At 42.9% G+C, this 22,726-nt stretch overlaps 1 protein-coding gene and 1 long non-coding RNA gene across 2 annotated transcripts in view; one reads left to right on the top strand and one right to left on the bottom strand.

Annotated features, from left to right (window-relative positions):
* The window catches only part of LOC147001736 (uncharacterized), a 227,454-nt gene that overhangs the window by 188,896 nt on the left and 15,832 nt on the right, over positions 1–22,726 (top strand). The window lies entirely within an intron of this gene.
* LOC147001740 (eosinophil cationic protein 2-like) lies at positions 9,575–10,045 on the bottom strand. The gene has a single exon (XM_085828948.1). It carries the CDS (start codon positions 10,043–10,045, stop codon positions 9,575–9,577), a length of 471 nt encoding a protein of 156 aa, XP_085685074.1.

Here is a 22,726-nt window from a genome sequence, read left to right on the forward strand (position 1 = left end):
GAGAGGAGTCATTGTTTCAATATATTGAGATATGTGCTTTCAAAAAAGCTCTGTTTTAAGATCAGATTTTTTTTCAATGAAATTTCCTTGTACTTGGCAATAGAGGAACTCAGATACAGGGGGAATATCAAATTGTAAAGTTTATGTCCCTTCTTCAAAAGCTAAAATCCCACATTCTCTCTTCATCCAAAAGAACAAGACAAAGTAGGCATCTGTGAGCAAAGGTCAACAGGGGTCTTGGATTGCTGCTCTGTAGTCCCATTAGCTCTCCCTTCTCCAATATTTACCTTCTGATGTTCCCAGTTCCAAGTCTGAGGCTGTTGGGCATTGAATTATGATCCCATAGTCGACTACAAGATACGTAATACTCAATATGGTGGATAGGCAATGGAAAGGGCTCAGGTCTGTGGAAACCTCAATTTTAATGGGTCCATAATTTCAGGATGGTCTCTGTTTGGCATTGTCATCTCTGGCTTCTAGCTTTTCGACATGGGCCTGCTGAATGCATGGTAAAATGCCACCTAACCTCTCAGGTGTAAGAGTGGAAAAATCATGTAAGTGTTTTTCAAATTGATTGTGTTGTCTTTAGCTACCCTTTTCAGCCAAGTAGTATCACTACAACAAGGCTCAGAGGTGGCTAGGATGATGGTGGAAAAGTCAGAAGTCCACTATGTCTCTCAAAGAGTTGATGAATAGCCTTTATGGAAACAGGAGGACCTGGACAATGAAAAAGAAATACTTATAGTTTGGTTAACTGATTATCTTTGATATTGGGAAGCAATGGGGGAGGCATTCTAAACAAATACTATAGGGATGGATTCCTACATGCATTGGGTACAAAATGCCAAAGTAAGAAGGAGGCCCATCCATCCTTCCAGGAAATCTCCTGAGAGTTAAGTACCGTTTCCATTAGTGAACTATTCTTCATTTGAATGTGAGCAGAACTCTGAGGTCTGCATATACAATGAAGTTTCTCAGCTATTCAGAAATCATCCACTGTTACTTGACAAGTTTTGGCTATGAGTTCTCTGCTATAATCTGACACAATTCCAAGCAAGTGGTAAAATTGTTGGTCCAGCACCTGGAATAGCTTTTGAGCTACTCTTTGAGACCTTTGAGACTAGTGGATAAAACTTATACTTATCCAAATAAGGTATCACTAAAAAGAAGCATGGACTCTTATCCTCCCCTAGCAGGCCACATATCACTGAAGTCAGTTTCTCACAATTGACCATAGTTTGGCCCCTCGTATGTGCCCACTTCTGGGATAAGTGTCTGTCTTTACATTTATTTTACTATAAATCTGACATATTGCTTACATAAATCGGGCCAGGCTGTCATGTCTAGTTATAACATACCTTTTTCTGGGCAACTCAGAAAGTATACTGGACCTCTGTCTGGTACCCTGATGAAAGTTACTTTCCAGAACCCTGCCAATATTTCCTGGCAGAATGATCTTCCCTCTGGCTTCCACCACCATTCGTTTGGTTCTTCTACCCTTTGGATATTTTTATATTCCCTATGTCCCCTTGGTTGTATATGGATTCTCAGGCAGCAGTGATGCACTTTATGTCACCAGAATGTCAGTAGGCCTCACTGGTTTTTGGGCCGATTTTTGGGTAGCCAAGTCAATTCCCTGGTGACTCGTGGCCTCAAGGGTGTTTTAAAGTTGATGTCCTAAGCATTGAAACCAAGAAACTCCTAGAGGAAGGCAAAGAGTTTCCAGGAGAGGCAAGAACTCCTCTTCGTTTTTAATGTTCTTTCTGCCAGCAGTGACGAGCCCTCCTTCTTGATAGATCAGAACATTCACATGTGCAGAATCTAAGGCATAGTGACATTCCTGGTATGAGATAACAGGTCTTCTTTTTCACCATATATTTGGTCTATAAGTCTGGGGTCCAAATCATTCCAGTTGCAATTTCTGCTGAAGCCCCTGTGTCTCTGAATCCATGTTTAAAGATGGTGCTCCCAACCATGCCTCATTGCCTCAGAATGCCAAGAATTGCCTCAGAACTGAAAGATTTCATTGGATGTGGGGATATTTATTAGGTTTAGGTAGACAGATTTTTCTTTCTTTCTTTCTTTCTTTCTTTCTTTCTTTCTTTCTTTCTTTCTTTCTTTCTTTCTTTCTTTCTTTCTTTCTTTCTTCCTTCTTCCTTCCTTCCTTTCGTTCTTTCTTTTGTTCATTTGTTCTTTCTTTCTTTCTTACTTTCTTTCTTTCTTTCTTTCTTTTAATTTCTTATTAGAGATTTTCCTCATTTACATTTCAAATGCTATCCCAAAAGTTCCCTATACCCTCCTCCCACCCTGTTCCCCAACCCACACACTTCCACCTCCTGGCTCTGGCATTCTCCTGTGCTGGGGCATATAATCTTCCCAAGACCAAGGGCCTCTCCTGCCAATGATGGGCAACTAGGCCATCTTCTGCTACATATGCAGCTAGAGACATGAGCTCTGGGGGTATTGGTTAGTTCATATTGGCTGCAGACCTGTTCAGCTCCACAGGTACTTTCTTTAGCTCCTCCATTGGGGGCTAAGTCTTCCATCCAAGAGATGTCTGTGAGCATCCACTTCTGTATTTGCCAGGCACTGGCATAGCTTCACAAGAGACAGCTATATCAGGGTCTTGTCAGCAAAATCTTGCTGGCATAAGCAATAATGTCTGGGTTTGGTGGTTGTTTATGGGATAGATCCCCAGGTGGGACAGTCTCTGTGTGACCTTCCTTCTGTCTCAGATCCAAACTTTGTCTCTGTAAGTCCTTCTATGGGTACATGAGTTACAGAGACAGATCTCTTTCATCACATTTCTTTCCTCAGACAATTACTGATGAGTTTCTGTGTGTCAGCATCTGGCAAGAATGTAGCAGGACTGATGACAGTGGGGTTTTCTATCTAGATTCCAAGGATAGTCCAAGAAAAGGACCTGCTACTTTTTCAAACATGCCTTGATCAGCCAGGGTTCTGGTTTTCCTTTGAGAAGAACCTTCACTGCATGGGGTGATGTAAGTATAAGATGCTGACCCAGAGTTAACGTCTCTGCTTCTCTTGCTAAAATAGTAGTAGCCAACATAGCTCATTTTTTATTAGATATTTTCTTTATTTACATTTCAAATGCTATCCCAAAAGTTCCCTGTCCCCTCCCCCCGCTCAGCTCCTCTACCCACCCACTCCCACTTCTTGGCCCTGGTGTTCCCCTGTACTGGGACACATAAAGTGTGCAATACCAAGGGGCCTCTCTTCCCAATGATGGCCGACTAGGCCATCTTCTGCTACATATGTAGCTAGAGACACGAGCTCTGGGGGTACTGGTTAGTTCATATTGTTGTTCCACCTATCGGGTTGCAGACCACTTCAGCTCCTTGGGTACTTTCTCTAGCTCTGCCATTCGGGGCCCTGTGTTCCATCCAATAGCTGACTATGAGCATCCATGTCTGTATTTGACAGGCACTTGCAGAGCCTCACATGAGACTATAGGTATTTTGTTCCCTAAGTGGAACAACCTGAGGAGACAGAGTCCAGTAGCCTGGACAGGGCTGTTACACGGTGGTACAATGGGCCTAAAATACGTAGTTTCACACTACTTGCAGTAAAATTTGTTTTATGGACCTGTAGATGAAAAGGCTTGGAGGCATCTGGAGTTGCTAGGGTTTTGAACTAAAGCCCCATCTTTAAGGTCCCAAACATGATTTGTGCAGACTCATTCCAGATTAGAGAGTCAATGCCCTCATTTTCACTTTTTTTGTTTTTGTTTTATTTTTTGTTTTTGTTTTGGTTGGGAGGATTCTAATGACTACTTCTGTTTCTGTAGAGGTTATGGGACTTTTTATATGGTTTACTTATCTTGATTTTAGTTTGGTATGTGGTATTGGGCTGGAGAGATGGGTCAGCAGTTGGGAGCTCTGGGTTTCTTCCAGAGGTCCTGAGTCCAATTTCCAGCAGCAGCATGGTGGCTCACAAAAATCTATCATGGGATCTGATGCCCTCTTCTGACACATGTGTGTATATGCAGCAGAGCACTCATACATTCCAAAATAAACCTTAAAATAAAATAATATCTTCCATTTCATCTACATTTTCCAGGTTGGTTGAGCATAGGTGTTTCTAGTCAGACAGGCTGAGTTTTTAAATTCCTCAGTTTCTATTGTTATGTTTCCCTTTTCATTTCTGTTTTTCTTAATTTTGGTACTGTTTTTGTGCCCTTTAGTTAGTTTGGCTAACTGTTTTCTCAAAGAGCCAGCTCTGGGATTCTTTGATTCTTTGTATCTTGCTCTTTGTTTCTATTTGGTTGACTTCAGCCCTGAGTTTGAGTATTTTCTGACATTTACACCTCTTCAATGTGTTTGCTTCTTTTCATCCTAGAGAATTTAGGTGTGTTCTTAAGGTGCTGTTGACTCCTTATTAAGATGACTTCAAATTCTTTTTTTTTCCCCTATCGTCAATTTACTCTGTTTTTTAATTGGATATTTTATTTATTTGATTTTCAAATCTTATACTCTTTGCAGGTTTCCCCTCTGCAAACTCCCATGCCATCCCCCTTTATCATGCTTCTATGAGGGTTTTCCCTTGCTCCATTGCTTCAGCATGGCCGGTCCCAATGAGAACAGGCAGTCAATGGTTTTAAAGCATGTATTTTAGAAAGGCACAGAGAGGAAGAGAGCAAGGAAACAGGGAGGCTCGCTATGGCCATATGGAGAGAAAGTAGAAGAGGATGGGGAAAGGAGGAGAAAGTGGGAAGCAAGAATAAGAGAGACATGACAGTAAAAGTGTAAGAGGTTAAGAAAGGGAGAAGGGGGCAAATAACCCCTTTTAGAGTGCACAGGTCTACCTGGCTGTTGCCAAGTAATTGTGGAGAGGAAACTAGATGTGGCCAGGTAATTGGCAGTGTGGAGACCATACAGAATACCAGGAGCTTGGGGCCTTGTCTATGTGACTGATGGGCACACACACCCCTGCAGGGGGACTGTGGGAGGCTGTGGCTGCAGTAGGAACCAGGGGCCCAGGAGATGTGGCTGAACACCTGCCGTCCCATTCAGGCAGAAGTCACCATATACCAGGTCACCATGGTTCAAGGCCTGTGCTCTACTAGGGACCAGCCTGTAGGTGCACAGCTCACTGTCCCACAAATCAAGGCAAGTTTTAGAGTGTAAAATGACACCATGACTCAAATGTTTGTGTTGGAGTCTGAGAATCGTCACACACACCACTCAGACACTGGTGCCTCCCATCAAACAGGAATGGTCTATCAAACACCATACCCCATGGCTGATGATAGATCAGGGACTCCAGTCAGACGTGGGAGCAGACTGTCACCTTGTGTCAAGATCCAGTAGGGCTTTTTAAGCCTGAGATTACAAATATCTGTGCCAAGATTTTCACCCATCAGGATTTAGGGATGGGGGTTTCCTTAGGAACATGTCTTTGTTGTACACTCATCCTGTTCCCATTGGTTGGAGTATTCAACTGTGGCAAAGGACTTGCCTTGTCTAACCTTCATGTGTTAACTTGTCAACCAGGATGGGATTTGTCTAACCTTCATGTGTTAACTTGTCAACCAGGATGGGATTTGTCTGACCTTCATGTGTTAACTTGTCAGCCAGGATGGAATTTGTCTAAACTTCATGTCTTAACTTGCCAACCAGGATGTCAGTTACCCATATACACATCTCTTTGTACCAAGTAGGATGCCAGCTCCCAGAACGGTCCTGGCAACTTAAACTTTACTTGACCCTTACTCAAAATGGAAGCTTTAATCTAAATAGATGCAGGTGTCTCTCTTATGATTGGGTCCATCCCAGGGGCAACTTATAAAAGCAAGTACCATAAGGATTTATACACAGGTGCAGGAAGTGCTGTTGTTGAGTGGTTGGTTCGGGATGAAGCTTATTGTGGGTACCTAGACAAAGCAGTTCTATTGAATTTTATCTTAATTTCAAGGGCACAGAACAGAAAAGAATATGTAATCAACTTGGCATTAGCAAGTTTCCTAATGACAGCAGAAGCAACACGTGAGAAAGTTTCATTATAATATTAGTAACAGCACAAAATGACAGGCTATCCAGGAAACAGTTACCTAGGCCTTAACATTTTTACTTAGGTTTTAACATTCCATCTTGGCCTTGCTATTTTACCTAGGTCTTAACAATTTGAATCCTGCTACTAAGGAATATGGAGATAAGGGTGAGGGTGAAGTGAAGCGGTGGATCAACCAGCAAAGGCCCTTGCCATGAATGTATGGCAACCTGAGTTTGATTCCTAGAACCGACATAACGGTTATTGGCCAACATCTGACCTATAAAATATAAGCAAACATAAGCAAAAAAGATTTTAATCCTGTTGGACGCTGTCGAAGATTTTGACAAAGATCAGTCATGTACTGGAAGGGCCATCAGAAGGGCATGCATGTCTCATGTGTCCCAAGGAAATATTCCAGCACAGAGAAAAGCAAAGAAGACAGTATTGCAGATAGATCCCCATGAGAGTACTGATCCTTCCAAAGACAGATGATATAAAACCTATATGTACATCACTGTGCCATGAAAAAGGGGCAACAGAAACTGGCCATGGATCAATGTGGAGAGCACCTTTCCTCTCTAAGTCCTGCAGTTAAGAAAAATCATGGAATACATGATTCATTCCATCCAGGGAGGGATGTCACTCTGTAAGTGGTAACTTGACTGTTCTTGGGTAGAGAGTTACCTACAGTAAAGCAAGAATATCAGGGCTATGGTCTTCACAATGTTGCTGCCCTCATTCTTTACACATCTTGGAGCAATGCAGAGGACGTGCTCCTATCCCAATAAGGACTTGGAGGTAGAATGTACTCTTTTGTCTCCTTGGGGCAGCTTCAAATATGTGTTGGTGTTTGTACACACCTTCTTGTACTAGATAGAATCTTTAGCAACTGGGGTTGAAACGATTACAGAGGAGTCAAATATGTTTTTCTAAAGGACACTGTCCAAGGTTTGGTCTCTTCTGATCATTTAAGACTCACAGATTAACCTTTATTTACACATGTGATTATCTATATTCACAGCTCTAGGGATAAAATATTACCCAAACTCTGCTTGGAAGCCCCAAAGCTCATGTGGTATTGAAATTATTAACGAAGCTCTTAAGTAGATCCTAGGAAAACGTTACCAAGAAATTGAAAGACCCACAAAGTTAGGACTCCCCCATGTTCTGACTCAGGAGAGGCGACACCCCAAATCACTCACCAGAAATGGCCTTGATGCAAACCGCAAGAGGATTTTTTTTTATTCCAGGCAAGCTCTAGGCCCCACAGTCGCACACCACGCAGGGGTAGAAGACTGTGGACCCCGAGTAGCTGGAAAAGGAGGTATTTAAAGGAAAAAAACACAGCCCAAGGGGGTAGGGAGGGCATTATTGGAAAATGCAAAAAACACTGGTGAAAAAGTCCCAAGGGGGAACTAAAAATTACAAGGGGAAACTCCCTGCTTCTGAAGATTGTTCTCAAGATTTTAACCTAACTTTTGTGGACGGTGAGGTCCTGGAACAGGGTCACTGAACCAGCTAACCTACATTCTTGGTGCTAGGGCTCTGAATTTTTACTGGTCTTTCAAAACCTCTGATAAATGGGTGAATCTGTTCTTGTTGCCCCCAGGGGTGTTAGAATAGCTCCCCAAACTGACACCAAATATAGTCCTTGGTTGTTGTATAGCTTTTCCTCACATGAGTCCTGGGTTAGACTCTGAGGTCAATCAGATGATTCAGTACAATACACTACGAACTTGGGGCAAATCCAATAACCCTACAAGAGTATGGAAACAAAGTTGTACGCACTCAGTCTGAATGGATCTGGCTTCTCCTGGTAAAATCCACAGAATAGTTGGATCCTCTGTGGAAGGGACCTTACCAGGTGGTTCTGAGAACCCCAATGACTGTCACATTGTTTGATGTTAATACCTGGGGTTATAGTTTCAAGCTAAAAGCAGCAACCTCAAAGCAGAGATTCCACCTGAGGACATAGAGTAATAACCCCCCCTATGATCCAAGGAAGGCTCTCCAACTTCTCTTAATGGACCAATGAATTGGCTCAGCAAATGAAAGCACTGCTGATGTCCCAAGTTTGAGCTGCAGAGTCCATGTATTGGAAGAAGGGAACCAGATTCTGTAAGTTCTCCTTTGATACCCACATACATGACCACCACATACATGTCTTCCACATACATGCTATGGTATGTGTGCCCCCACCAACACAATAAATGTAAAGCATTAAAATAAAACATCAAACAATAAACAAACCTCTACCCCCATGAAATGCCATCACCCCCTATCTAGACTAAGATCATCACCTGTAACATAATCTTATCAGGGAGAAAATAGTGTGGGAGAGCATAAGGCATGCTAGCTGTACAGAGAAAAGTGCCAACAACTATCTCAGAGACAAGAATGGTCACATGGATAAACATGAGAAGGAATGGCTCTGTTACCATTTCCTATGGAATTTGTTAGCTTAATGAAGAGAGGAAGACAAAGCTATAGAATGCTGAGCCTCTCTCTTCTCAGATGGATGGGCCACCCAAGAAAGGACAGTTTGAAGATTCACTTCCTGGTTTTTGTCTGTGTAAAGGTTAGATACAAAGCAGTAGTGTTTATCATGGACATTTCACTCACTTGTGTAATCATAATTTCTCCTTCATTCCTCTGCCTCTCTGATCTGTCTTGCACTTCCTCACCCTGTGTGGCTGGTTCTCTTGTTTCACACAGTCCCAGCTTCTGCTTTCCTATTCCATGTATTCTACTCCCCTATTTTACACTTTCCTTTAGATTTCATCTTTGCTTTTCATCTAAATCCATGTATGGTTACATATAAGTACACACACACACACACACACACACCCCACTTTTAAAAATCCATTGAGGTGGAGAGATATCTCGGCAGTTAAGAACACTGATTGCTCTTGCAGAGGACCTGTGATTCATTCCTAGTTCCCATGTAGCTAACAAACATCTGTAACCCCAGGGCAGGCCCTCTCATTATTCATCTCTTTCCTGTGCAGATTCCAGTTCCCTTATCTTGGAATCTGTCCTTCTGGTTTGAGTTGAATGTTCTCGTAATTGATCTTTAAGGACAGCTGTACAAGGAGAGGGCAAGGGATAGCCTCATCCAGAGATCCCAATTCCCTGGTCTCCTCTGCCAGCCACCTCTTTCCCACAGTGAAACTTTAGGTAAGATGCTGTGTGGGAACTTTTGGGAAAGATGTCCATCTTTTCTCAGATTCATTTGTTTCTAGGGACTGGGAAGATTCCTAAATTGGTATAAGGCCCTGCCTCAACACACACACACACACACAACACACACACACTTTTCTGTGTGTGTCTCTTCCCCTTCCTCTTTCCACAACACTGACAGACACAAAGATACCAGAGATCTAGATTTGTACGCAAAGGTGTTTATTAGTAAGAAAATATCTGTTCAGCTAAATTAAAGGTAGTCAGGGACAGGTTACACGAGGACATGTGCTATATGGAGTGCAGACAGAGGAACTGTCTCTTCATTACTATGATCTTGCAAGTAGCAGATGAGTGAAGGTGCAAAGTGCTGGCACTGGAGTTAAAATGTCCCATCCAAGTGAACTGGTACCACTGGATACATGGGACTATCCTGTTGAGTTCTGGGGTTACAGGCAACTGTGTAGTACTCCACTGATCTTCTTGGTTGGTATCTGCATTGGGTATAAGGTGTTCTCCTCCGACTTGTGATGTTACAGACAGTTATATGCACCCGAGATGAACTATTATGACAGTTTCTACTTATATTGTCACTGCACAAGCCACTTGGATTTCCACACACACCAACAGCATTAGCAAAACTTGTATGAAGAAAAGTATTTAGGCCCTTACATGTTCTTCTAAACCTGTTAATACGCTGCATTTCAACATTACATTGGAGGTTGGCATTATTATTGATATGCTGGATGGCAAACCACTGGGAAGGGGTTTGTCCCAGGCATGAGGAAAGCATTAGGACAAGTCCTAGCAGCAGCAGGAGACAAAGTCGGGACTCAAGCAGCTTCGGACCCATGTTTCCTGTGAGGAGAGAAGAGAAGTGACTGCTCCCACCTTGCCTTAGTTTTCCCTATGTCTTCCTGAAGGCCCTTGCTGTCATTATGGGTTCACAGTGCCACTTTTCCTGGACACTGCCCCATTACCTGCCCACCCTGTCCCAGGCATAGGCAGTCAGTGTCTTACCCCATCTGCTTGTGGTTCCCGTGGACCTGAGGTCTGGTTGTCCTGGAAATCAGGGATAATGGGTGAGCACCACTTGGGCCCTTAGATATACAGCAGGCTCTGTGGGTGGAGCTGGTGGAGAACCCACAGATTGGTACATTGCCTGCTTGTGCAACCAGCCTTCTGTTTCTTCACTTGGCCAAGCCATGGTGCTGCTGGCTCCATTGTAAGGAATAAATTCCAAGCCCTCTTGTGCAGGGCAGTTTGAAGTCTGAATTGGAACTCTCCACAGAAATCTCTGTATTGCCTTTTGATTGGCTGTAGGCTTCGTGTCTGTTTTCAGTAAGGAACAGACAAGTTTTCTATTAGCCTGACTACACACTTTTAGGAAGCCTTGGGAAGCCGGAAACATAAGAGATATTTACCTTTCTGTCTTGCATCTTTAAAATTATATGATGGTGAGGTCTGCAGAGATGGCTCAGTTGTTAAGAGTACTTGATGCTCTCCAGAGGACCCAAGGTTGGTTTCAGTACCTATGCTGGATGGCTTACAATTGCCTGTAACTCCATCCAGCACATATCATGTCTTCTAATAGCATCTGTTGGCATGTTCATACACATGTGCACAGACAGACAGAGACACATTAGTAAAAATAGGTCTTAGAAATCAGTGAGATGATAGTGGTTAAGAGAACTTCCACTCTTCCAGATTCCTCCTCTTCCAGAAGATCACAGTTTGTCATGCAGAGGCCACAACTTGAGATAACTCTAGGTCCAGGGGAATTGGACACCTGTTTGGTTTTTGTTAGTACCTGTACACACATGGCACATGTGAGTTCAGACACATGTAAATGTTAAAAAGGCAAACTTTAAATATTGCATATAGGAACACTGTCATAGTTATAAGAAAACACTGTACTCACGGCATAGTTCATAGTACTTTCCTGATTGTTTTCTATATAAGATTCCTTTCTACATTTCCATCTACCCTCATTTGTTCCAGAGCTAGTACCAATGGTCTAGTTTTACAACATGGACCCTCAGAAAACATCTCTTTATCTAAGATGCCAGAGTTACTATAAGCCAATGTTAAAAATGGTGCAATAACTCTAAAAGAATTTTGATTTCTGTTTTTCTTCATACTGGAGTTTGAACCAGGCTTTTTGCAATCTAGAGACATGAACTGCTGCTGGTCTACATCCCTAGTGTCACCTAGATAGAGAGTTTGGGCTTCCATTGTTTAAAAGCCTCTCTAAGTTTTTTGTTATCCAAACCTCCCTTGCACTCCCACCCACTGACACATGCCCAGACCTGCTCTCAGTTCTGTTGTGAAGTACAGCCGGAGTTATAGCCCAAGAGTAAGTCTTGGGATTTTCTTTCCAATCTTGATGAATATCATAATAATATCTCAAGAAATACTTTTGCACTTGACCTATAAGCTACAATGACTATTTTGCTTTCCCAATTGATAGATGTTTTTTGTGCAGATTCCATCGATGAGAGATTGTTTCCAAAACTTGGAATTTCTTCAACCCTGGGATCCTCATGCAATGACTGCTCTTGACTTACTGACTGACAGATGCCCAGTGTCAGTGTAGTATTTGACACAGCTCTGTCAAGTGCTCCGGCTGTCTATGGAAATGACAGTGGACAACATTTATAAAATTGTCACAGGAACCTGTTTTTAGGGACTAATCTTTTGGGGGTCTAAGGAGTGTTGAGTAGGGTATCACTCTGTAGCCTGGGTTTGGTTTCAACTTGCTTAGAAACCCAGATTGGATTCAAAATTTTCTGTCCTTCTGCCTCAGGCTGGAAGTTGTAGGCTCCCAGACTTGCAATTCCAGACCCAGCTTATGAACCAAGTTGTAAGCAGCCTGTGCTGCTGTGAGTGGATGCTCAGCTTTAGGAAGTAAGACTCAGCAGCAAGAAGCTAGGATGCCATGGGCTTGCCCTTGAAGGATGTTTGGGGACGCAGTGCCCTTTCCTGTCCTCCTTTCTTCTGCCTTGACCTTGAGCAGCATTGCTTTAACACACACCTCCCATCGTGGGCGTTTCTCTACCACAGACTCCGGAATAAGAAAGCCAACTGACGGGATGTTATCCCTGACACTAAAATTAAATGAATGTCTGTTTCCCTTCATAGTTGTTCCTGTACACACATGCACACATGCACACACATGCACACATGCACACATATGCACGTGCACCTACATTTATTCATTGACTCAAAGCACTAGAGAGATTCCTAGATGGAAGGAATCTATGAGATCTTTTATTACAGATCCTTCATTTCACAAAAGAAGACCAGAATCCGGTGTGATGTCCCAGGCTGACACAATATGGGACTGGTGACTCTCCGATCTTAGGGACACACAGCACTCTGACAACTTCAGGGTTGAGGTGGAGATCTCCTGCAGAGTGTGCAGTCTCAGAAAGAGAAGAAGAGGCTGAAGCTGGGCGCCTGCAGGAGGCTAAGAAAGGTTGGGCTATCAGCTAGCACAGAATGAGGTCTATAAGACCTCACTGTGGTCAGCAGAGGGCAGGACAGGGCCTGTAGTCCTGTGCTGGTGTGGGGCCTGGGAAAAGAGGACCTGGCCTGGAGATGGCCTCATTTCTTCCTGAAACACAGAAAACACAGATGTGGATGTTCTTCCCACTGGAACCTTCTCAACTAGAGTCTCTTTACTAGACTAAGAATGTTGTAACTTTCAATGGACTGCCCAGCCTCCTCACTCTGTTAATAGGATAACCTGTAATGATGTGTGTGGGGTGCTGCTTCACTCTGAAATGAGAGATCATCCCAGTGGGGTTGTGCTTCAATGTTCAGCAGCCTTCCCCTTTGATGACACTAACCTGGGATACAGCTGTTTAGAACACTCTAGAGATGAAAGCAGTTAGGATAAGTCCTGAGGACAGTCATTTAGAGGCTGCATGTTGGTCTCTAGGAAACCCTTGCTCTTGCCTCCTTCCCTAACCTACACGGCTTTTATTCTCAGTTTTATCAATAAAATACTCTCTTCAGTTTCATGGTGCTTTGGGGGACTCAAGGGGTCAGGAGCTCTGGTCCTGTTCAGTGTATGGCCCTTACCCAGCACCAGGCTGTAGGTGCCACCAACTGTCCAACTTCTGTCTGATTTGCCTCAGCCAGGCCACTCTCTTTGAACCAGTACTATTCTTGGCATTGCCTCCCAAGTGCTGGATTACTGAATAAACTTCCCACCTTCTCAGGGGCTGAGGACTGTTTTTGGTTTGTTTTATTTGTTTGTTTTCTGAAAGACAGTTCTCACTATTTAGCCCTGGGTGGCTTGGAATTTGCTATGTAGATCAGGCTGGCCTCAGAATCAGACAGAGCCCCTTGATTCTGATTCTCAAGTGTTGGGGTAAAAGCTTGTGCCACTATGTCTGATACCACTGAAGAAAGCTTCTCGGTCAGATTCTGTTGGGCACAGCATCTGGGAAATTTAGATCCACACTGTGCAGACTTTCTGATTTCTCACAAGGCAGAAATAAAGATTACTTTTATGTTGAAAACTGTAAATATTTATGTATGTATTTATTTATTTAATGTATGTAAGTACACTGTCACCATTTACAGACAGACCAGAAGTGAGCATCAGATTCCATTATAGACAAGCCACCATGTGTTTTCTGGGAATCAAACTCAGGAATCCTGTAAGAGCAGTCAGTGCTCTTAGCCATTGAGCCATCTCTCTCGAAAACAGTTTATCTTTATATTTGTAGTTAATTAAAAAACATAAAAGGGACAGTGTAGTTCAGCCAGAACACATGTAGGGGCATCAGGTCTCTGCTCCTACTTAGTGACCTTATCCTTTGCTTTGTAGTTCATGGCCACATCATCCCCCTTTACTATGACTGCGAACTTGCAGGAAGAACAGTATAGAGCTAGGCACACCAACAAGTCAGCTAGTGGAAATTAGGTAAGCCTATCACAACATTGCTATGGACAACACGTTTGAAGAAGCTGTCTGTCCTAGCAAACATGACCTGATTGCCAGGTTTTTGTGTTAAATAAAAAGCAGCTACTTCACTCAGGGTGCAGGAGGGACAAACAGGCTTAGCATACTAGCACTGGTTGCCTCTTCAGGCCTGTTCCATTCATCTTCTATTTTCTTTCTCCTGCCAGATCATCTCCTTGGAGTTGTGGTTCTTTAAAGTTTCTTGTTTTCTCAGCATGTCCTTCAGGCCACCTTGGGTCTTTTGCCTTTTTCCTCCCAAATTATTGGTATCATGGCAGGAGCAGTTGACCCAAATGGACTTTGCATTGGTGTACGTGAGCTCTCTTGCTGATTTGCAGTGGTAAGGAGTGTTAAGAGATGGTGAGATGGCTCAGCTTGGAAAGTACTGAGAAGAGGGGTGGGTAATGAATGAGATCTCAGTGGAATAAGGGTAGCTTATGCCTGAAGCCTTATATACTTGCATGAGCTGTCCTTAAATACCTTTCTGTAATCATGAATGTTCATGTGATAATAACAAAACCATACAACATGGGTTCTAGTTTAAAGTTTATTATAAAATCATCCTCTCTTGTGCCTTGAAGCTCCCTCCTCCTTCAAAAAAAGAAAAGAAAAAAGAAAAAGAAAAGAAAAATGTTGTCATTCTGTTGTCCCCAGAACATGTTAGATAAAAGGCACTAAGCAATAAGGTGTTGTTATGGGTTAACAAGCCGTTTATCAGAACTCAGATGGTGAAAGCAGAATCCGTTACTTCACCACCCCTCTATCTCTTCTGTCTTGGTCTATCTTCAGGCAGAAGTCCCACACGCATTGATAAGAAATTCGTTTTGTGGCAATCTTTCTGGAATCAGCCCACTGATACCAGAGAGACCAGAAGAGAGGTGATGTCACCTGTGGACTGAAGCTAGGATAAATCCTGGAAGGGCTCTCAGGGTGGGGTTGGCTTTTATTCTCATTTTATACTCTAGGACCACCAGGTTGGGCAGATAAGCAAGCAAGAGATTATAGAAGCATAGCTGACAGTCAGCAGGTTAAAATTAGCAGACCCTTGCCATTTCTCCAAGCCATTCTGTTTCAGGTAGCAGGTGAAGTCATGGTTGACCAACAGGCAGTACAAACAGTATCAGTAAATCAAGTATATAACTAAATAAACCAATAAGTCTATATCTAGTAATTGGTCTTTTCTAGCATATTCTACTCCAGTGGCAGCAGGGCCAAACCCTACTGTCTCAAGAATGAGAGGAGCGGGTAAGGTCTCCATCTTTGTCCCTCAACACTCTCAAGACAATGTTTCTGAGTGTCAAGGGTCTCCCAGTGATAGAACAGTGGATCCCAGGAGCAAGAAGCTGTCGCTGATTACATCATGTTTGCACCAATAACCCTGGTGGTCCATCAACTCTTCTGTGGTAGCTGTGTGTCAGCTCTTCTCTTTCCACTGCTTATGTGTATGAAGCCAACTTTATATAATTCAACAGAATAATGATGTAGAAAAGTACAAATAAAAATCAGATTTGGAATCAAGATGTCAGCCTCTAAAGAGATTTTGAAAATATAATCCAGCATCAATTTTTCTTATTTATCTTTTTGTTTGGAAAAGGATGTGTTTACTAGCCAGATCTGGTGACACATGTTCCTCTAGACATGGCAGAGTTGTGTTCAGAGTGTTAGGCACCGCAGACAGCTCTGGGCGCTGTGGAAGGCCTCGTTCTGGAGTCTGTGGTCCTCAGGCTTGGACACTGCAGATGCCACTGGATGACCCTGAAGAGCTGAGACCAAAGAAGGGGTGACTGGGAGAGGGGAAGCTCAGGCAGACTCTGGTCTGGGGCCTGAAGGGAAATTTCCAGGAGGAGGGAGTGCTGGCTCAGTTCCCATGGGGAGGAGAGTGTCTGCCTAGCTCTGCTGGCTTCCTTAGTGGGCAGGTTGATGGTGGTGGTGGCTGGGAACCAGAGAGATCTCCTGGTGGGAGGTTCTGAGCAAGCACCTCCTTACAGGAATGTCTGCTCCATTGCTTCAGCTCAGCAGGTCTGATGAGAAAAGGCAGTTAATGGTTTTAAGGCATTTATTGTAGGAAGGCAGAGATAGGGAGAGAGCAGGGAAGCAGAGGTTCTGGCAACTTGAACTTTACTTGACCCTTACTCAAAATGGAAGTCTTAATATAAATTGATGCAAGTGTCTCTCTTATGTTGGGTTCCATCCCAGGCATAATGTATAAAAGTAAATATCATAAGGGGTTATACACAGATGCAGGAAGTGCTGCTGTGTGGTTGGTTCAGTTTTAAGCTTATGTGGGCACCTATACAAAGCATTTCTATTGACTTTTATCATGATTTCCAAGGGCACAGAACATAATAGAATATTTAATCAATTTGGCATGAGAAAATTTTCTAGTTACAACAGAAACAACACATGAGAAAGTTTCCTTATAATATTAGTAACAGCACAAAATAACAGGTTAGCCAGGAAACAGTTACCTAGGCCTGATATTTTCACTTAGGCCTTAACATTCCATCTTGGCCTTGCTATTTTACCTAGGTCTTAACAATGTGAATCCTGCTACTAAGGAATATGGACATAAGGGTGAGGGTGGAGTGAGGTGGTGGACCAACCAGCAAAGGCCCTTGCTATTCATGTTTGGCAACCCGAATTTGATTCCTAGGACCTATGTAAAGATGGAAAAGAAGAATAGATTCCACAAAGATGACCTATGTCTTCCACATCCCCACATAACACTAAACAGAAATTAAGAGGGATTGGAGAGAGGACTCAGTGGTTAAATTGTTAATCAATTTAACCACTCAGTGGTAAATTGTTAATCTGCTCTGAGCTCCCAGTGGGAGCATTCATAGCCCTGTAGTCCCTCAAGAGACCTGGACTCATGATTGAAAGACACACACATGCCGGCTGACTTTTGATATGCCTTACTAGCTCAGTGGTTGGGCACTTCCAAACCTCCCTGTGGCAAGCACACACTCCCTCTGGTATTCCAGAGTTAACACTTTCTATATCCCAACATCTCATCCTTTCTGTTGGGAATTGGTTTTAATGCTTTGTCTTAATTAGGTTCCCAAAATCACACAGGAAATTGTGTGTCCAAACACTGAGGGCCCCTGACCCCAGTTGTTTTCAGAAGGTAGTGCAGGATGTCTTTGAAGCAAGTCTTGAGGCTCCATAGCCTAGCCTCATGCCTGGCTCATTGTCTGCTTTCTGAGTGTGGATGTAATGTGACTAGCTCTTTTCCTACTAGTATGACTTCCACGTCTGCTGTCATAACTTTGACAGATGCTGGACTGTGTCCCAGTGTCTGCCTGGAGCTGTAAGTCAAAGTAACCCATTCTTATACAAGTTGGTTTTTCCCTATTTTATCACAGCAGTGATAAAAGGCAATGCTAATGATCTGAATTTGACCTGCACAATCCATATGGCAGAAGGCGGGAACCAACTGCTGTAAGTTGTCCATTGACCTCCACATACATGACCTCACACAGTGTGCTGTGGTATGTGTGCACCCACCAACACAATAAACGTAAACCATGATAATAAAGCAAAACAGCAAACAAAAACATGGATAATAAACAAAGGATCTCACAACCTCCCTTAAACCCCAAGAGCTACTGGCCAGATTCAGACCATTGCCTGTAACATCTGCTTCTCAGAGAGATTACAGTGTGGGAGAGCCTAAGCCACCCTAGCTACATAGAAGGAAGAGACCGAAGGGAGAAAATGCCAACACCTGTCTCAGAGATTAGCATGGCCATGTGGATAAACATGAGATGGAATGTCTCTGTCTCCATTTCCTATGGACTCTGCTAGGATCACTCCAGAAAGTTCAGGTTAAAGATCAAACAGACCCACAACCTCCTTTTCTAGATGTTCGACCTGACTTTCCTGTGAGTCCAGCAGGTACAGTCACAGCCCTGTCTCCAGGACACACAGACCTTATCTCCTACCTCACCTCAGAATACTAACTCTATCCGTTTTCTTCAGTTCCAGAGACGAGGTGCCCAATGTTATGACAAGCTGTGGGTCCCCAAAGCTGAGTAGCTAAGGCTGGTTTCTGCTTCTGTTGCCAAAACTGTCTGGCCCTGTTGTTGGAAGACGTTTTATAGCTCGAGTTCAGAGGTCAATGTTTGCTTGTCTTTTTCACACTGAAGTTGTTTTCTTTAAGGAGGTCAAGACATTCCTTCACTGGACTAAATTTCCTTTTTCATTTGTCATTAACATTCATCCTGGTCACATGCAGACACTTGTTATGTGGTAAGTGTACAGTGCCCGGTGTGGGTGCTTCTCCTTCTAACTTTATTCTATCCAAATTCTCCTGTCTTTTCACTAAATTTTATTTTAAGTGTATGGGTGTTTTGTTTTGTTTTGTTTTGTTTTGTTTTGTTTTGTTTTGTTTTGTTTTTCTGTGAAATTCTCCACAACACAAATTGCTCTAAAATTTCCCCTGCTTCACTCGTTCTCCTTCTGCTTTATAAGAGCTGTTCCAACTGCCAGCATCCTCCCTCCTCCTGATTTTTCATAACAAGGGGTCATTTCACAAAGAAATCCTGGGAGGTGAGCTGCAAAGAATGAGCTTGGACAAGTGAGTGGCCCCTCAGCTTTGGGTTGGGGACACTGGTGCCCCCTCTGGAGGGAAATGTTGCCAGAGACAGGTAAAATTTCCCCAAAGTGACTGAAAGAGATCTGGGAACAACTATAGTTGAAAGATAGTTTAGTCTGCTGTAAAAACAACAACAACAACAACATACACACAAAGAGAGAGTGAGAGTGCCACATGTCTTTCTTCTGGCACACTGGGCAACATCTGATCCATTTAGGAAGACTTAGAACTGATAAAGTAGGAAAGGGAATCTGGTGAGTGAGCCTCTTTCCTAGGAACTGAAGAAAACTGATAGTGTCAGTTGTCTGAGATGGTTTAGGAGATAAGGTCTGTGTGTCCTGGAGACAGGGCTGTGACTGCTCCTGCAGGACTTGCCAGTCAGGGCAACCATCTGGAAAAGGGGACTGTGTGTCTGTTTGACCTCAACCCAGGGCTTGGATGTTTGAATCATCTCTTCTCAGAGTTGATGTAGATTGGGAAAGGATCTTTACCTATCCTAAATCAGATAGGGGACTAATATCCAATATATATAAAGAACTCAAGAAGGTGGACTCCAGAAAATCAAATAACCCCATTAAAAAATGGGGCTCAGAACTGAACAAAGAATTCTCACCTGAGGAATACCGAATGGCAGAGAAGCACCTGAAAAAATGTTCAACATCCTTAATCATCAGGGAAATGCAAATCAAAGCAACCCTGAGATTCCACCTCACACCAGTCAGAATGGCTAAGATGAAAAATTCAGGTGACAGCAGATGCTGGCGAGGATGTGGAGAAAGAGGAACACTCCTCCATTGTTGGTGGGATTGCAAGCTTGTACAACCACTCTGGAAATCAGTCTAGCAGTTCCTTAGAAAATTGGATATAGTACTACCAGAGGATCCTGCAATACCTCTCCTGGGCATATATCCAGAAGATGTCCCAACCGGTAAGAAGGATACATGCTCCACTATGTTCATAGCAGCCTTATTTATAATAGCCAGAAGCTGGAAGGAACCAAGATGCCCCTCAACAGAGGAATGGATACAGAAAATGTGGTACATTTATACAATGGAGTACTACTCAGCTATTAAAAGGAATGAATTTATGAAATCCCTAGGCAAATGAATGGACCTGGAGGGCATCATCCTGAGTGAGGTAACACAATCACAAAGGAACTCACACAATATGTACTCACTGATAAGTGGATATTAGTCCAAAAACTTAGGACCCCAAGATATAAGATACAATTTGTTAAACGCATGAAACTCAAGAAGAACAAAGACCAAAGTGTGGACACTGTGCCCCTTCTTAGAATTGGGAATAAAACACCCATGGAAGGAGTTACAGAGATAAAGTTTGGAGCTGTGATGAAAGGATGGACCATCTAAAGACTGCCATATCCAGGGATCCATCCCATAATCAGCTTCCAAACGCTGACACCATTGCATACACTAGCAAGATTTTGCTGAAAGGACACAGATATAGCTGTCTCTTGCAAGACAATGCCGGGGCCTAGCAAACACAGAAGTGGATGCTCACAGTCAGCTAGTGAGTGGATGGATCACAGGGCCCCCAATGGAGGAGCTAGAGAAAGTACCCAAGGAGCTAAAGGGAACTGCAACCCTATAGGTGGAACAACATTATGAACTAACCAGTAACCCAGAGCTCTTGATTCTAGCTGCATATGTATCAAAAGATGGCCTAGTATATCATCACTGGAAAGAGAGGCCCATAGGACTTGCAAACTTTATATGCCCCAGTATAGGGGAATGCCAGGGCCAAGGTGTGGGAGTGGGTGGGTAGGGGAGTAGGGGGGGGAGTGTATTGGGGACTTTTTGGATAGCATTGGAAGTGTAAATGAGGAAAATACCTAATAAAAAAGATTAATTAAAAAAAATTGTTATGTAGTCAAGGATGCTCCTGAACTGATTCTGACCTCCTCTCCCAAGTGCTGGGATTTCAAGCAATGGTGTGAGATGTCAGTAACTTCAGTTTCAAGGGATATGAGGCCTTCTTCTGTGTCTCCTGACACCAGGAACCCACATCATGCATGGAAATACATGGTGCCAAAAAACCTGTCCAGTTGTGGGCTCTGCATCTTACTGTATATGAACTGGTCGGACTATTTCCTTATAATAACTACGTTTAGGACTCTTCTGTTAGGCTGGTCAGAATCCCCAAAGCATATTATTCATTAGTCCCCTGGATGCACTTGCCTTGGAGCTGAATGAAGGCCTGGGTTCCACAATTTATCTGTGAATATTTGCATTATTCCTTCCTACAAGTACAAAGTCCTCTTAAAAGGTAAACCTAAAACCTCCCAACCTTAGGATCTTATCTGACTTGATCCTGAATAAAAAAAACAAAAAAACAAAACAAAAAAAAACCCATAATCTCCACCAACTGTTTAGACTGCATTGATTTCATAACATTCTGTCTGCCTGTGACTCTCTGGGTATTAAAGGCAAGTGCCACCATACTAGGCTAGGTCATTGTGTCTTGCAAGATTGAACTAGATCATCTGGGCCATTGTAAAGTAATCTTCTGGTACACATAACAGGAAAGTGGTATCATATCCCTGTCATGTGAGGGTCCAGGGAACAAGTTGGTACATGATTAATCTATGTGGGCTGAAAAGAGAAGGAGAATGTTCTTCAGAGGAATGAACTACAACAATGGCTGTTTCTTCTTGACCTTGAGCCAACTCCACTGTGTATATTCAGAAGAGAAAGCAATTGTCTCAGCAGCAAATTCACAAGACAGTGACTTTCATCACTCTCCTTATGCTGCCTAGACCACAGATCCAAAGACCTTCTAGTAGTGGGAACACCTTCTAGCCTGGATAATTGTCAGACACTCTGTACTAGGCCTCTGCCTGCACCTCACATTCCACTGTCTACTCCCAGGTCAATGTAATCGTTTCAAAGCCTACTGTTGTAAGCCTGGGCATGTGCTTCCATCTTTGGGTCCTTTGTACTTTGCTACTGGTGTCTGCTTAAACCTAAGAGTGCTAGCACTGTAAATCATTTCACTCTGTTTCACTGATAACTGCTACTTTGTCAGAGGAAGATATTAGCATATGGTAGTACAGGCGACCCGGAGCAGTTGTGCATCATCCAGGCAAATCATCCTCACTAAACCTGACTCTGACATCTAGTGAGGCTTCAACAGGCCACAGGGATTAGTGCAAATTTCATCACAGTTTTTTTTTTTTTTTTTTGGTCTCTTTGAGATAATCAGAGGTAGACAATAAAACAAAACTATAGCAACAAAGAAATAGCAATGAAATAACAGCATCTACTACAGTTGGCCATGCATGTATAGAAAACCATTTAGAGCAGTTTGGAACACATGATGTTCACACCTCAGTTACAAGTTCCCTATTTCCATAATCCCTAACCAGTGTTTCAGGTGTTGGTCTGATGCTGGCCTCCTTGGTTTCTCTAACTTCTGGGCAACAAAAGTGAAAATAAAAAAGTACTGAATCTCTTAAATGGAGCACAGAGTCATATAATTACATGAGTGTATCAGATGGAGAGTTCTCAGTGTAAGTGAGCAGTGGGAAACTTGACCTGCTAAGACCTGGCACCCCCACCTACATGAAAGTCAGAGGACAATTTATGGAGTTTTTTTCTCTCCTATGATGTGGGTTACAGGGAAGGAACTCAGGTCTCTATGCTTGGTCCCATTAACTTTATCAACTGAGCCATCTAGTCAGCCAGTTACCACAGACACAGAATTTAATAATCTATGTATTCATATTTATATTCTGGGTTATACACCCCACTATGAAAACTTTCCATAGGGCAATAAATGGAGTCTGGGAGGGATCTATGAAGAGGGTGGCAGACTTTAAAAGCTTCCATGGAGCCTCACAGTTTTGTTTTGTTTTGTTTTGTTTTGTTTTGTTTTGTTTTGTTTTGTTTTGTTTTGTCTCCAACAAGTCTGGATGAGATGGGGTAATTTTTCCTTCTCTTTGA

This window comes from Mus caroli, unplaced genomic scaffold (assembly GCF_978045245.1).
Source record: "Mus caroli unplaced genomic scaffold, Mus_caroli_1 scaffold_12, whole genome shotgun sequence".
Classification (NCBI taxonomy): Eukaryota; Metazoa; Chordata; class Mammalia; order Rodentia; family Muridae; genus Mus; species Mus caroli.